The 16,601-nt window shown below is 46.5% G+C and overlaps 1 protein-coding gene across 3 annotated transcripts in view; it reads left to right on the top strand.

Moving 5' to 3' along the window:
- Window positions 1-16,601, top strand: part of EPHX1 (epoxide hydrolase 1) — a 44,148-nt gene that overhangs the window by 18,802 nt on the left and 8,745 nt on the right. For all 3 annotated transcript variants that reach the window (XM_046680057.1, XM_046680058.1, XM_046680059.1), the window contains exons 2-5: window positions 6,997-7,184; window positions 9,229-9,409; window positions 15,287-15,514; window positions 16,106-16,235. In XM_046680057.1, the coding sequence (XP_046536013.1) occupies window positions 7,002-7,184; window positions 9,229-9,409; window positions 15,287-15,514; window positions 16,106-16,235 (722 nt within the window). In that variant the 5' untranslated portion in view covers window positions 6,997-7,001. The remainder of the gene's footprint in view (window positions 1-6,996; window positions 7,185-9,228; window positions 9,410-15,286; window positions 15,515-16,105; window positions 16,236-16,601) is intronic.

Below are 16,601 nucleotides of genomic sequence, written 5' to 3'. Positions count from 1 at the left end.
TAATATAACCAGTGTTTCCAATTGTGTCCTGCTGTAAGAACAGATTCTTATTGAACTTATGCAAACAATTATATTTCCATGAAAATAACCATACTCACGCACTTACTAAGAGTTTTCAAATTCTGGAGGGATCAGGTGGGGAAAAAAAAATAAATGCTTTAATTTTGTTTACAAATTGTTATAAGTCATAGTTTCTTAAGAGAAAAAGATTTTCTTAAATCTGAAAAAGACAAAACATTAATCAGCAATATCATAAACAAAAAAAGCCATAAAAATTATAAACATCCTCATTAATTTAGTCTCATATAATTAATTCTTGATCTTGATCATCTGTTAGCAGTTTTGTGAGGCCATAGGTTTTTCAGTAACAGTTCTATAATTTCTTACTCAGCTCAGTTTTATAGTCTGAAAATTTATCAGAAACCTGTACTCTAGAGTAAGCACCAGAGTCCTTTTCATGGATTTTTTTTTTTAAAGATTGGCACCTGAGCTAACAACTGTTGCCAATCTTCTTTTTTTTTCCCCTGCTTTTTTTCCTCCCCAAAGCCCCCCAGTACATAGTTGCATATTTTAGTTGTGGGTCCTTCTAGTTGTGGCATGTGGGACGCCGCCTCAGCGTGGCCTGATGAGCAGTGCCATGTCCGCGCCCAGGATCTGAACTGGTGAAACCCTGGGCCGCCGAAGCGGAGCACGCGAACTTAAGCACTCCGCCACGGGGCCGGCCCCTCATGAATGTTTTTAAAGATGAAACACATCTGCAAAAACATCAGAGTAAAACAACAACTATCTATAAATAACAAAACATTCAAAAATGGCAATTGACAGACACCTGACCACTTCTATGACATATAACACTCTGAGATAATAACCAGAATTGTGATTGATAACCAAGACACATCAGAATGTTAGGAATGTTATATAATTTTTTACAGTACTTATATTAATAACATTTACCCACACAATATAACCTGGGAAGATTTATCATCATTTATTTGACAATGCTTCCCATATAATTTAATATACCAAGTAAGTCTAATTAGTTTATTATCTCTCTTTCTAGAAAGAGAGAATAAACTCTTTGAGAAGTCCTAGGGCCCATTGGAAATTCTCAAAGATTTTTTTTAAGTCAAAAGAAATACTTCACCCAGGATTCGAACTTTGGGAGAATTTGTCAAAAATATCAAAAGGGTTTAAAACACTTGGTCAAAAAGGAAACAATGCTTAGTTATTCACTCAATCAAGGTGACAACAGAAGATGTCAAAGGCAAACAGAGAGAGTTTAAACAGTTTTAAAAAAAAAACAGTAAAGAAACCTCAGTCTCTTTGAACATAAGAAGTTATTTTAACAAAACGTAGCTTTTCTGTCTTTTAGGTAGACTCACTGAAAAATAAAGAAAAAACTTTTATAACCTCCATATCAAGAGCAGACCAAAAGTTTAAGAACATTATCTTTTTAAGAGTGAGAAAGCCAAATTCTAACTTTGCACCAGCTTACCCTTGATGTTGAAACTCATACATTTAATTGAATTCATTTAAATGTCAGCCAGCTTGACCATGCACAAAATTTCTCAGGGTTTTATTTCCACAAACCTTTTGTCACTTACTTTTTACATTCAAAATTTGTCCCATGTTTTCTTTTTTTGTTTTTTTCCCCAGTACTTTAGGACATATTTATCTTTTGTAACAAAACTAACAAAAATATCTCTATTTTTTTATATTCTTTACTGAAAATGTACATTTTACTTTCCTTGTATACAGAAACATGTATTTTCTCATAGAAAATTCCCCAGCATGCACAAAACATGTTTATCAATAAACCTAATCATCTTTCAGTTTTTCTGAGGTAAGAAACCAAAGACAGACAAATCTATGCTAAGTAATCAATTTCTAATATTTTATCTTATGTGGCAATGACCTAGATGGTCAAATTTCTATCATTTAATTTAGCAAAACTCTAAAGTTTTAAGTTGCCAAAAAGATTTTGGAAGCTGTTTTTCAAGCATACAGACCATAAAACATAATTATTATACTCAAAAACGCCTATCCATTTTCATCTGTCTAAATCATTTGTTCCCAACAATTAGGTTTAGATTTCTCAAAAAACTTCCCGTGACATTAAAACAGTTAGCCATCATCTTAAGTTGTTTTAAGTACATACGTCATAACACATAATTGTTGTTAAAAAGTACCCCCCAAAACTTTTATCCTTTTTAGATCTATTTAGTTTACCTCTTCTCAACAATTATATTTAGATTGCCTGCAGAAACTTCATGAGACATCAAACAAAATCTGCTATTATTCTAAGTTATTACTTTTGCTGACACATTTTATAACAGAGACAACACGTCTGCATCATATCCAAGGCTGATAACTCTGAGGACATGTCTATTTTAAATTAAACCAGCAGACTTAAGTAAGCTCTCAGTTATCAAAGGTTAATTTTATCATGTTAAACAACTTTGTCTCTTAGACGTTTCTGCGTGTTAATTAAAGACTGCATTCCATCATGAGAGATTTTGAATCCTCTCTTTTCAGCGTGACCCTTAAGGTGGAATCCTCTGAAACAGAGGTTCCCCAGAGAGGTTGTTACAATTTTAAATTATCTCAAAAGTTTACTTATTTTTCTTGCTTAATTTTTAGATTGGGAATTTCGGGGGAGTTGAAGTGGGGAAGCTCAGCAAGAGAGGAGAGACGAGCAGCAGATTCATCTTTAGCTACTGGCATGTTTAATTATTTATTTTCTTTTAAAGAGGCAGTAAAGCACTCCTGATTTTATTTAGAAGCCTCAAAAGATTAAAACAGGCTTCCCATTAGTTATTTAACTTTGTAGCTGGCTTTTTCCAATTGTATATGTAAATACATCAGTTTGGGTAAACTGAAATTGCCCCATTTAAATATACCGATTTTTACAAAACTATATCTTAATTTTAAGTTTAATTCTAACATATTAGAATTTTATTAGCAAGTTTTGGTATTACAGTACTGTGTAGGGGAAGCATTTCCAGCCAGGTGTGACATCTATTTCCAAAAAAACATCCAGGCAGGGGCCAGCCCCGTGGCCGAGGGGTTAAGTTCACATGCTCCGCTTTGGCGGCCCAGGGTTTCACCAGTTCGGATCCTGGGCACAAACATAGCACTGCTCATCAGGCCACACTGAGGCGGCATCCCACATGCCACAACTAGAAGGACCCACAACTAAAATATACAACTATGTACTGGGGGGCTTTGGGGAGAAGAAGAAGAAGAAAGAAAAGAAGATTGGCAACAGATGTTAGCTCAGGTGCCAAACTTTAAAAAAAAATCCAGGCAAAGTTGATATAATACTATATATATATATATAACACTTGTTAAACACTTTAATCTTTATAGTCTTATTAACCTTGGTAGCCTAACTATTGCACCAAATAATTGTTGGTCAGCTTTCTTATTGTGATTTCTGCCTTCTGGCTTTTTAATTTTTTTTCAAACTGGGGTAAATAGAAGAGGCCTATCTGATGTCTTTTAATGTTGGGGAGCCAATAAGGGGTCCCTTTAGCCCATCCAACCTTAGGCAGTGTTTTATTAAAACCTTCGTTTTAACTTTATTCATGTCTAGTCCATTGATCCCGTTTTTTTTTTTTTTTTGAGGAAGATTAGCCCTGAGCTAACTGCTGCCAATCCTCCTCTTTTTGCTGAGGAAGACTGGCCCTGAGCTAACATCCCTGCCCATCTTCCTCCACTTTATATGTGGGATGCCTACCACAGCATGGCTTGCCAAGTGGTGCCATGTCTGCACCCAGGATCCGAACCGGCGAACCCTGGGCTGCCAAGAAGCAGAATGTGCACACTTAACCGCTGCGCCACCTGACTGCCCCCTGTTTTCCTTTTAATAACTAGTTAAAGATTTCCATCCTGTTGGGATGAGTCCTGTGACTCTTCCCTTTCTGATTTTTCTTTGTTAACTTAATGTTTTCATTAGCGTCTGTAAGACCATGAGAAGAAGCTGAGACCCCAAGTTTAAGTTCTTAAGAGTAGTCATTGTATTTTTCTTTTAATTTGGTCTTTTCATAGGTACCAATAAAACAGCTGTTTGTGATGAGAGCTCTCAAAAAATTTTCCAACTTAAGATCCCATTGTTGGGCCATTTTTTTCCCTTCTGGAGTCTAAAGATGATTGTGGCCATGTGGTGTGACAAAAGAAAATCATCCCTCTTTAGACATTGGTTTATAACTATAGGTCGACCAGTGAGTCAAACTTTTTCCCAACGGGCTCTTAGGTGGAATAGATGTGGCACCTCTCTTGTTAACACTTTTAAAAGGACAGACAAACAAACAACAACCAGAGATCAAACAACCGTGCTTTCCCAGAAACCCTCGGCCAGCAAATGGAAGCCAGAACAAAGAAACCAAAACCAAACGCAAAAACCAAAGTGCTTCCAGTCCCAGCTTAGTACGTGTCCTACACTCAGGGGGTGCCCAACAAATGAAGATCCGCCCCACAGATATTCCCAAATGAGCAAGGACAAGGGACCTTGGTGTGCATACTGGGGGACTTACCCAATCTGGTTGAGCCGTCTCGACCTTAACACAAGTGGAGCCCAGAGGGCTGCCAGATTCCCGTTATTTCTGGCTGGTCCTGTTGGAAAAGGTTAGCACATGGACAAAAACAAAAACTGCCATCTACTCACAAGAGACGTCTTCCTAAGCCCTGAACCTAGTTTCTTCCACCACCAAAGCAAAAGCACCAAGCAACGTCTGGCCAGCGTCCAGTCGCTTGTGGCTGTCCCTGAGACAAGGGGCTCAGGCAGCTGCAGGACAGCTTCCAAGAGCAGCTTTTACCCAGAGGCCAGAGTGCCACAGGTGAGATGTGCACTTGGGACATTGTCCCATCTGGGTTGCCAAATTGATATCAAACCTGAAGTGAGTTCGCTCACCTGTTGCACAGCAAGCCAATCTCTGACTCCGGGTGTAGGGGAAGAAAGTAGGAATTTTGTCATTGCACAGTCCTGAGCAAGGAGAAAAGGCAGCTAACGCTATCATCCTGAACTCCCTGAAAAGCTCCAAGCAAGCGTTTTTGTTTGGGGTTTTAGGTAGGGGAGGGGGAGCATGTGGCCTTGGGGGCTGAAGAGTCCTCTGCACAGGCGTGACCATCTGTTCTACATGTTGCACATGGTGGATTTTCAGTCTTTGACGTCTAGAGTTTACAGTCAGTCGTTTTAGCTTCTCAATGTTCCTGCAAGATGCTTAGTCAGGCCGGAGGCTGTCACAAGCTCCTCTCTTATCAGCGGTCCTCCTGCTGTTCTGCAAGGTGAGCTCAGAAACTTTGGTTATTTTGTTTCTCACGTTAACCCTGTGAGTGCAAGGCACAGTTTCACCCTAATCCCGGGAAATTTTCGCTCCTTTGTCCTCGGTTTCAGCAGGAAGGTCTGTCCAGAACCTTCATTAAGGACCACTATGGACGAATATTTCAAGAAATGGCCCCCAGTGGCCCAGTTCTCAGTTTAGAGGGGCAGCTCCTGCCAGGAGCAGACCTCAGGGCCTCAGCAAGCCCCCAGCAAGGCCCTGTGGCAAATAGAGGACACAGTAGGGTGGGTTTCCTAGCAGGGTCCTCCTCCTGCCTCAGTTTCCAAGACAGGGCTGGAGCCGGGGAGGGGCTCTACCGAGGCCTTGTCTGAGACACGATCATTTCCCCTCCACTTGGGTCCTAACTGCTCTGCGTCCAGCAGAAGCTCGGCTGGCTCTGGCACGAGCACCGTGTCTGCGCCCATGCACGTTTCCGTGAGCTGGAAGCTCCCGTGGGTTCCTTCTCTGGGAATGCGGAAGAAAACAATGCTGGGCCACGGTCGGTCTGCCTGGTATTGGTTTGCAGGAACTAAGCTCTTCTTTTTTCCCTTTCTGAGAAAAAAGACACAGGAATCAGGCAAATGGGGATTAAAACAGCTGAGTTTATACAAATTGTCATGGGCAACTCTATAGAGGCAGAATGTAGATTAGGGGTTGCTTAGGGCCTGGGGTGGGGCAGGGGGCAGTCGGGGGTGATAGCTAATGGGGATGGAGTTGCTCTTTGTGGCGATGAAAATGTTCTACAACTGTGGTTACGTGTGCACAAATCTGTGAATCTACTAAAAATCATCGGGTTGTACACTTTAAAGATTTTATTTTTCCTCTTTCTCCCCAAAGCCCCCCGGTAAATAGTTGCGTATTTTTAGTTGTGGGTCCTTCTAGTTGTGGCATATGGGACGCCAACCCAGCATGGCTTGGTGAGCGGTGCCATGTCCACGCCCAGGAGTCGAACCAGCGAAACCCTGAGCCGCCGAAGCGGAGCGCGCGAACTTAACCCACTCGGCCACGGGGCCGGCCCCGGGGTTGTACACTTTAAATGGGTGGATTATGTGCTCTGTGAATCATGTGTCAATAAGGCTGTCAAACAAAACCCAGCTGAGATGTGTGGCCATGTTTGGGCTGCCTAAGACTCTTCCTCCCTCTCCCCACCCCACCCCCGCCCCGAATTGAACTTAACCTTCAAACCTGTCCCCTTGCCGCTTACATACATCCCGAGGACAGGCCCCTCTCAGAGAGAGACAGCGAGGGGCTGAGCCTCAGCCCCATTCCCTCTCCTGAGCCCACCACTCAGAGAAGTCGCTGCTCTCCGGTAGGGGTAGGGGGCCCAAGGGTGGGAGAGGCTTCTCAGAAGCTTCTGGAGCAGAAGGCCCCTCAGAGAAACTTGGGGCCTCAGGAATGCAGCCCCCAACACCAGGGTTATGCAGAAGCCAACCCGGCTTCATTTTTTCCCAATTTGATTAGTAGATTTCATAGCTCAGTAGGATAATGGGTGACTTTTGTCTCTTTTTCTATTGTTTTCCAATCTTTCTATACTATGCTTATGTTACTTTTTAGGGCAAAAGGACATAAAATCAGGGATTGGGTGGGAGAGAAATTGGAAGTTTGGCCTCTCTGGCGGGGGGTCGAGGTCTGGCTGGGTGGCCTCTGTTGCTAATGGGTTCTATCCACTCCACAGGAGTCATGTGGCTGGAAATTCTGCTCACCTCCGTTCTGGGCTTTGTCATCTACTGGTTCGTCTCCAGGGACAAGGAGGAAACTTTGCCGCTTGAAGATGGGTGGTGGGGGCCTGGGTCGAGGCCCACGGGCCGGGAGGACGAGAGCATCCGTCCTTTCAAGGTGGAAACGTCAGATGAGGAGATCAACGTAAGGCTCCTTTTTCTGAGCAGAGCTGAGAGACGGGAGGGCCAGGGAGCCCCTTCTGCGGTTTCCCTGTAACCAGGTTGGGCCTTAGGCTGGGGCTGGGGAGGGCCCAGGCCTTGGCAAGTGGCCCCTCTTGGGAGGGTTTTTTTATAGTCTGCTCTTCTCCCAGGTGCACCTGGGCAGGTGCAGTTGCCCCAGAGAGGGGTACCCAGCTCACCCGCTCTGCCCGTCGTCTCCCTTCTTCTCCTTCCCTCTTCTGTCTCCTTTCCCCTACCCAAGGCCGGGCAGTGACTAGGCAGAAGAGGGGGTGCCAGCTGGACCCAGTTACATGCATCAAAGGTCACAGAAAGCAGCTGTTTTGCCTCCTTTGTGCCCCGCCTGTGCTTGTAGGAGAAAGTGAGCAGGTTCTCGTCAGGGCCTGGGCGGAGATCCTAAGAGAAGGCAAGACCATGGCGACATAAAATGCCGAAGCACAGAAAACCTGTGGCGGGGCCAGTGTTGGTTAAGCACCTACTGTGTGTCAGCCACTCGTGGTCACGCTCAGTCCCTGCAGGAGTCTTGTAGGCTGAAGACTATTGTTGCATCTTACACATGCACAAACTGAAGCTCAGAGAGGTAAAGCCGTTTGTCCAAGGTGACCGAGATGATAGGCAGAAGGGTTTGGACTCAGAGCTGTCTCATTCCAAAGCCACTGCCCCCTCCTCCGCACTGCGCTGGAGGCAGGAAGGATGTGACCGTGACCATGACCGTAACCATGATTGTGACTGGCGGGATGGGCTGATCTGAGAGCTAGGCTTGAGCTGGGCCAGGAGGGTGGGAGGGAGCTGGGATGTCCCCACCCATTCTCGCTTTCATTCTGTGGGTATGTGAGTACCTACTGTGTGCAGGCACATAGCTGGGGGCTTGGAAGAAGAGAGAGTCAATAGCTCAGAGTCCAATAGTTGAGAAAAGAAGTGTGCACAGAGAAAAGTTAACTAGAAGATTAATAGGGATAAATGCCATGAAAAGTGGTGAGAAAAAAGTCAGGAGAGTTCCGAGGAGGATGGGATTGAAAAAACAGAAACTAGGCTGCACCCCAGAGAAACCAGGCTGCTGCTCCCTTGGTGGGACTTGATAAGGCCTCGCCATTTATGACAGAGGCTGAGCCCTGAGGATAACTTCTTTCGTGGGTTCTTAGACTCGGTCTAAGATTTCTAAAATCTGCTTGGGGGTGACTGAGGTGCCTGGGAGGAAACCCTGGGAACGGCAACACTTGAGATCTCTGTGCGTGGACTTGAACTTCCCCCAGCAAGGCTGGTCTCAGTGGCCTCACGCTCACCCATCAGACTTGCGCCGTCTCTCCTGGTCTCTAATTTTGATACCAACTGAGTTATAATGCATCATTGAGTCAATGGGGCGCATCCACCCGGCCACCTGTTTTTGTACAGCCCCCATGCTATGAATAGTTTTTACATCTTTAAACGGTTGGAAAAAATCAAAATAAGAATAATTTCTCATGACATGTGAAAATTATATGGCATTCAAATTTCGGTGTCCATAAGTAAGGTTTTATTGGAAAACAGCCGCATCCATTCGTCCACATATTGTCCACGGCTGCTTCCACACTACACGGACAGAGTGGAGTAGTTGCAGCTCAAAAAGCTTAAAATATTTACTCTCTAACCCTTTACAAAAAGACTTGCCAGCCCCTGCTATATGTTACCTGCTAAGGCTAGGAAACTTAAAGATACGTATTGTGTATTGTTCATACATTTAAAAACTGAGAGATGAGAGGTAAACCTGGAGTCGAAAGTGAGGACACATATGTTGTGGGAAGAGCCGCTGTCGTGGGGAACAGGAGGTTTCTTCTGGGACAAGCCTGACACCCTGAGCGCGGCCTCCAGACCGAAGCCCGCTCCCCTCCCGCTCTCCCATGAGGCTTGGCTTGGCCTCTTCTGTGGCACAGTGTCCTGTGGCTGCAGCGTGAGCTCTGTCTTCTGGAAACAGAGTTTCTCTTGTGCTCTGCCCCACCCACCCCGTCCCCTTGGGGTCCTGCGTTTTGCTCCAGGACTTACACCAGAGGATCGACAAGGCCCGTTTGACCCCGCCATTGGAGGACAGCCGCTTCCACTACGGTTTCAACTCCAACTATCTGAAGCAAATCGTCTCCTACTGGCGGAATGAATTTGACTGGAAGAAACAGGTGGAGATTCTCAACAGATACCCCCACTTCAAGACCAAGATTGAAGGTACGTTTCCAAAACACCAGCCAGAGGGCATCGTACGTCCCAGGAACGGCCTTCTTAGACGCCCGACTTAGACGAAGCTGGGGAGACCCAGAACCCAGTTTTTGGTCACTGAAACGTATTTATAAGGTGTAACCTCACCAGGATGCAAAAATATTGCAAAATCCCACAAATCTATGGTCTTTAGAGCTAGACAGGAAATAATTGAAAAACCAAAGAAATGCAGGATCCAGTCGAGTGGTGGAACAGTCTTTGAGAGATGGGAATGGCCTTGGTCAGCTCAGCCCCTCCTTGAGGTTTTGGAGTCCACCATATTGTGACTGTTAAAGGGTACTCAGCCTGCCAGTCGAGGTCCTAAGAAACGTTGTTCTGTCTCTGTATCTCTAGACCTCATGTCCCAACTAGATCATAGGTTGTCACACCACTTCACCTGGAAGAGAGGGTGTCTCTCAAAATTTTCTTGGGAAGGTAACCTCAAGATCACTTGGGATGAAGTGATAGTTTCCTTAGTGGAAAAGCATTTTTTAATCCCAGAAAGATTTAGAATCAAATTTAGAAATGTTTAAGAAAATCAAACTCATGCTGTTAATTTAAAATTTTTACTTATTTATTTTTAATTGTGTAAAATATACATAACATAAAATTGACCATTTTAATCATTAAGTGAACACTGTCAAGTGAATGCCACAGTTCAGTGGCATTAAGTACATTTACATTGCTATGCAACTGTCACTGTCATCCACCTTCAGAACTTTTCTTACTTTGCAAAACAGAAACTCTGTACCCAGTAAACAGTAACTCCCATTTTCCTCTCTCCCTAGCCTCTGGAAACCACCATTCCACTTTCTGTCTCTATGAATTTAAGTCTGAATTCTGTATCTGAGTAGCTCATGTGAGTGGAATCACAGAAAATTTGTCCCTCTGGCTGGCTTGTTGCACTCAGCATAATGTCCTCAAGGTTCATCCATGTTGAAGCACATGTCAGAATTTCCTTCCTTTTTAAGGCTGAATAATAACCCTTTGTGTGTATTGAACCACGTTTTGTTTATCCGTTTCTCTGTCGATGGACGCTTGGGTTGCTTCCACTTTTTGGCTGTAGTGAATAATGCTGCTATGAGTATGGGTGTACAAACATCTGCTCATCTTCCTGCTTCAGTTATTTTGGGTATAGACCCACAAGCAGAATTGCTGGGTCAAATAGTAATTCTATGTTCATTTTTTGAGGAACTGTCATAATGTTTTCCACAACAGCTGGACCATTTTAAATTCCCACCAGCAATGGGTGAGGCCCAGTTTCTCCCCATCTTTGTCAATACTTGTTATTTTCTGTTTTTGGTTTTTTTTTTTAAGTTGTAGCCATCCTAAGGGGTGTGAGGTAGCATCTCATTGTGGTTTTGATTTGCATTTCTCTAATGATCAATGATGTTGAACATCTTTTCATGTGCTTTTTGGCCATTTGCATATCTTCTCTGGAGAAATGTCTATTCAAATCCCTTGTCCGTTTTTGAATCAAGTTGTTTGTTTTGCTGTTGTTGCTGAGTTTTAGGAGTTCTCCATATATTCTGGATATTAATCCCGTATTGGGTGTGTGATTTGCAAATATTTCCTCCTATTCTGTGTGTTGCCATACTATTAATTTTTTATGTTGAAGAAATGGTGCATGTTTGGAATTTTAAATAACGGTAATGTTTAAGAGAATTTGGCCTTTTCAAGCAACAGATAAAACTTTTGAGTTCTAATTTTAAATGTGTAATTAAGTAGCAGATTTAGATCTGTGATTTTATACGGAAATCTTCCTGAGTTTGTATGCAGTATTGGAAGATTTAAGCCTCACCATATTTATAAATTTAATTTATTAAAATTCTAAGAATTACTTAAAGTATGTGAAAGATGTATGGGTCGGTCAGATCAACTGAAGTTCTTAACAAGGAAATTAAAATGATACAATGTTTAAAGGGGTGTCATTGAGCAAGTAGAGAAATGCAACCACCTACGAATCTAAGCTCCCTGGAGAATGGCTGTCAGCATCTGCTAGATTAAGAAATATATGGAATGATATTTGCAAGTTGAACTCAAATGCTTGGTGAAGAAGTAGATCTTGAAATCTGTAACTGTAATAAGTTGAAGAATCATTTTAAATATAAGCTGAGTGTTGCTGTGCCCTTTAGGGGACTTTGCTGTCTTTTGTCCTGAGCCCAATAGAATCTAAGCCGCTTCCTCCAAACCCGAGTGCACACAGTGCCTCGTGTGTCATTTCCAAAGACCGCCATCGGGCCCCCTGGTCGAGACTGCCCCGCGTCCATGGGTTGACTCGGATCCCTCTCTTGCCCCCGCTCTTTAGTGCCCATCCAGCAGATATTGACAGGGTACCCCTGTACCCAGGCACTCTGCTGGGGTTGGGGCCATGGAGTCAGAGAGGACAGGGTCTTTGCCTTCACAGCTTGCAGGCTGCTCAGGGGCAATTACAGCCCACGGTGAGGGGTGCTCTGAGGGAGGAGGCCCCGGGAGCTTTGTGAGCCCCCCATGCTGCCTGAGAGTGTGAGGGAAGGCTTCCTGGAGGAGGTGGCATCTAAACTGAGACTTAAAGGGTAGCTAGGAGTTTGGCAAGTGTGTGGGGAAAGTGGTCCAGGAGGAGGAGGGAACAGCCTGTTCAAAAACCCAGAGACAAGAGGCACAAAAGGGCTGTTTTAGAGGCTGCAAATGTGGGAAAGCCTACCCCACTGGACCATCTCCAGGGTTCCTCAGGACACCACAGCGTGCTGAGTGTTTACAACACAAACCCTCTCACAGGGTGCAAGTGCTCCAGAGGGGGCGATTTCTGGCCCTGAGTCCATCCCAGACAGCTGCCTGCTATGACTGAACCCACTGCGCCTCAGTCGCTTCCCCAGGCTGGCAGCGCCCTCGGCCCTGGTCCCTGCAGTGTGGAGCCCTCCTGCTGGGCCCACTTGCTCTCTGTCCAGCCCCCACAGTGCCAGCTGGCCGCCCCACCCCGGCCAGCGAGCCTTCAGCACTTCTCTTTTCCTGGCTCCCCAGGCTGGGGTCAGTCTAAGAGGGCCTCCCTCCTTGCTCTCTCTCTGCTGCCATCCTCCTCCCTCATGTTTAGGCCTTTTCGGGGTCCTCTCTGCCCCTGCACTGACCCCTGTGCCCCGGGCTGCTCAAGCCTCAGCCTCTGAGCCCCCGTGTTCTGTCCTGGTCTCTACTGGCCTCATTATCGGGCTTCCCTGTTCCTGTCACTTCTCTGTTCTGTGATGAGCTTCACATGTCCGTCCTGGGCCGCCCACCACAGGGCGGTCTCTGTTCTCAGAGAGTCTGAGAGCAGGTGGCGGCCTCGGAGGCCTCAGTGGAAGCCCAGCCTGTCACCTCCAGAGAGGAGGAGGGTGTTGCCAGAGTCAGGGAGGTAGAGGGTCAGGGCCAGAACCTAGCTCTCCAGACCCCCAGCCTGTCTCTTTTTCCTTCGCCCCCGGCCGCTGTCCCAGCTCGGGCGCTGGGCCGTGATCCCCCATCCCACACCCTCCCCTCACTGCCCCGCCAGGCCCAGTGCTGCCCTCTGAGCCCTGCTCTGCTCCTCGATTCTGACCCAGCAGCCTGGGCATGGGGCATCTGTGGGCCCCACAGACCTGTTGAGAAACCGGGAGAGCGTTTCCTCCTCAAAGGGAAGGGGGGCCTCTTAGGGCAAATTAGGAAGTATGGGCTTTTAACATTTTTCTTAATTTTTAAAATTCAAAAAGTATGGAAGGATACTCAGTGAAAAGAAAATCTCCCTGGGCCCTTCGCCCAGCCACCAGCTTTTGCTTCTCTCATATGTGCTTGCAGGATGGCCCGTGCACACGCGAGAATGTACGCATATGTGCGCTTTTTCCCTAATTTCAGCTCAAAGGATAATGGGATAGAGTTTGAATCAAAAATAACCTCACGTCATGCAGCGTGTTCCAAAGGAGGTAAGATCCCATACTAAAATAAACTTTAGAATGAGAATAAACTTAGCAACATAGAAGGACACGCAGGATATATTAAGTGAAAAAAAGAAGGTTCCAAAATAGAATGAATGTAGAGGTCTATTTTTGTTAAAAGAAAGTTGTGTTCTCTAAGTATTTAAAATAAAGTCTGAATTGTCGCAGCCAAGAGGAGCCTAAGGAGACATGACAACTAAGGTAATGTGGTCTCCCAGATGGGATCCTAGAACAGAAAAAGGACATTAGGTAGAAACTAAGGCAATCTGAGTCATATTCCACTGTATGTATATACCAATATTATTCAGCCTTAAAAGAGAAGGAAATCCTACAGTATGTGACAACATGGGTGAACCCTGAGGACAGTATGCTGAGTGAAATAAGCCAGTCACAGAAGGACAAATACTGCATGATTCCGCTTCTATGCGGTATCTAAAATTGTCAGGCTCGTAAAGGCAGAGAGTAGAATGGGAGGTGGGGAAAATGGGGAGTCGCTGATAAACGGGCGTAAAGTTTCAGTTATGCAGGGTGAGGAAGTTTGGAGGTCCGCTGTGTTACATTGTACCTACAGATAACAACAGTACTGTCGTGCACATTTACACACTGTGAGGAGGGTAGATTCCATGTTCAATGTTCTTACTATCACAAAATAAAAAAATGAATAAAAACAAAAAAAAACCCTAAGGAAATCTGAATAACGTACGGAGTTTAGTTAATAACAACGTTATCAGTACTGGTTCATCTATTGTAGCAAAACGTAACAAGTGTTCCATAGCAACAGAAGGTGTTAATACCAGGGGAAATTGGGTCAGGGTGGATGGGAATGCCCTGTACTATTGTCACTATTTTTCTATAAATCTAAAACTATTTCAAAATATGAAATTTATTTTTTAAAAAAAGTCTGGAAGGACAACGCAGTGTTCTCTTCAGATGGTGAGATTATAGGTGACTTTTCCCCTTTGGTTTGTGTATTTTTTCTGTTTTCTACCAGAACCTTAGCTAGACCGTGCTGTCAACGTCAGCCCTTGTGGCGGAGGGCTCCAGGTGTGACAGCCCCCTGGCTGGGTTGACCGTGCACACCAGGGGCTGTTGGGCCACTTCCTAGGGAGGGGCTCTCACAGGGACTCTGGAGACCCCTGGGATCTATTCCGTTGCCCTTGCCTAGGATGGTATTCCAGGTGGCCAGCCCTCTAGTTTAAAAAATTTCTCCATTGTCAAAAAATGATAAAGTACAGATGACACAAAAAGGAAGATGATTCACTTGAAATTCTGTAAAAAGAGAGAGCTACTTTTTACATTTTTGTAGTTTATCCTTCCAGACTTTGGAATCCATATACTCACAGTACGAATATATGCATATATGTGAGGCTTTACAGAAGTTGGACCATGCGGTGGCTATGACTTGATAATTCACTTTTACTGCTTAGCAGTATGTATGGAACTGTTTTCCATGTTGGATAAATACATATTTACACTGTCATTTTAAATGACTGTATTGTATTCCAGTATACGGTTAAACTATAATCTATGTAATTGTCTGTTGCTGGATATAAAGAGCTTTTCCCCTAATTTGTAAATTATTGAACAAGTGGTCATTGAGCCCCGCCGTGGGCCAAGGGCTGCTCTGGGCTCTGGGAACACAGCAGTGCTGGTGCTCCAGCAGCCCGGCGCTGGCTGCACAGGCTCATGTTCTGGGGTGAAAGGGGCGTAATGACAGGATCCCCCTCACAGGGTGGCTGTGAAGGCTGAGCAGGGCACCACGTGGCTGGAGCCCGGGGGGAAGCGCTCAACCAAGGTTGCTGGTATCGCTGTGATCCACCCTCTGGGGGCCCTCTGAGCCCCGGAAGGGGCAGAGCCTGGCCTGAGACCCTGAGGGCCGTCTTGGGGACTGCACCCTCTGCCCTGCCCTGACTCTGCTCTGTCCCCCTAGGGCTGGACATCCACTTCATCCACGTGAAGCCCCCGCAGCTGCCCTCTGGCCGCACCCCAAAGCCCTTGCTGATGGTGCACGGCTGGCCCGGCTCCTTCTACGAGTTTTATAAGATCATCCCGTTCCTCACTGACCCCAAGAGCCACGGCCTGGGCGACGAGCATGTTTTTGAAGTCATCTGCCCTTGCATTCCTGGCTACGGCTTCTCAGAGGCGTCCTCCAAGAAGGGTACGAGGACCGCTGGGGGCCACGGAACACCGTGCCTCAGCCACCAGTCCCTCCTGGGAGGATGAGGGGGCCACCGGCGGGGGCAGAGGAAAGTCCCAGGAAGGAGGGTCTGAAACTGGAGGGAGGAGAAGCAAGGAGGGCATTTATGTCACACCCGAAGGCCAGCATGTCCTCTCAGGACCGGAGGAGTGCGGTGGCGAGAGACCGGGCCGAGTCACGACTCTCAGGGTCGAGGCCTCGACTGTCTAGTGCTGGCTCCGGGGCCTGGACGCTAGTGTTCCACCAGGCTCATCACGCAGGGGCAGGTCCACCTCTGGGCCCGGCCGGTTCCAGGCTGACCAAGCCCCGCATGCCGTGTGGGCCCACAGAGGCCCCCCGGGGCTGGCCTTAGCCTGTCACCTGCCCTCGTAGCCTGGCTGTCCACTCACTCTCCCTCTCTACCAGGGCAGGCCCTGGGCACCCAGGATCCCTTCTCACCTCCTGTGAGCTGCTCTTAGCTCAGCCCGGGGCAGGGCAGGTATGAGGAACGTCACAGGATGCTGGGAGGACCCAGGGAGTGACTCCACGCTGTTCTCCTCCCCTCACAACCAGGCTTTAACACCGTGGCCACTGCCAGGATCTTCTATAAGCTGATGCTGCGGCTGGGCTTCCAGGAATTCTATGTTCAAGGAGGGGACTGGGGGGCCTTGATCTGTACCAACATAGCCCAGCTGGTGCCCAGGTGAGGATCCCTTTCAGGTGTGTGTGTGTGTGTGTGCGCGCACACACAGCCTCTATGAGGCGGACATCTGTGCAGCGTGCAGGGTTATGCATGCCAGGCCCTGCCTGGGCATAGTCTCTGAGCCTTGGAGCGCCCCCTTGCCAGGCAGGATGTTTGTGGGCCCAGGGGAGAGGAGGGAGGGGCCCCTGTCGTTCAGCTCCACCAGGGGCACTTCAACACGGATCCACCCTCCATTCGGTGTCACACACGGTTGGTGTCTGTGGGCCAGATGCCCAGGCAGAGAGGGCCTGTTAGAGGAAGGGAAGGTCAGAGAGTGGACCTTTCTGATGGACCAAGCCCTGGGAGAGCTGACTGGAACTTTCTAGA

The sequence above is a fragment of the Equus quagga genome, chromosome 12 (genome assembly GCF_021613505.1).
Source record: "Equus quagga isolate Etosha38 chromosome 12, UCLA_HA_Equagga_1.0, whole genome shotgun sequence".
Classification (NCBI taxonomy): domain Eukaryota; kingdom Metazoa; phylum Chordata; class Mammalia; order Perissodactyla; family Equidae; genus Equus; species Equus quagga.
Note: the sequence above shows the minus strand (reverse complement) of the source record. Positions and strands in the feature narration are given on the sequence as shown.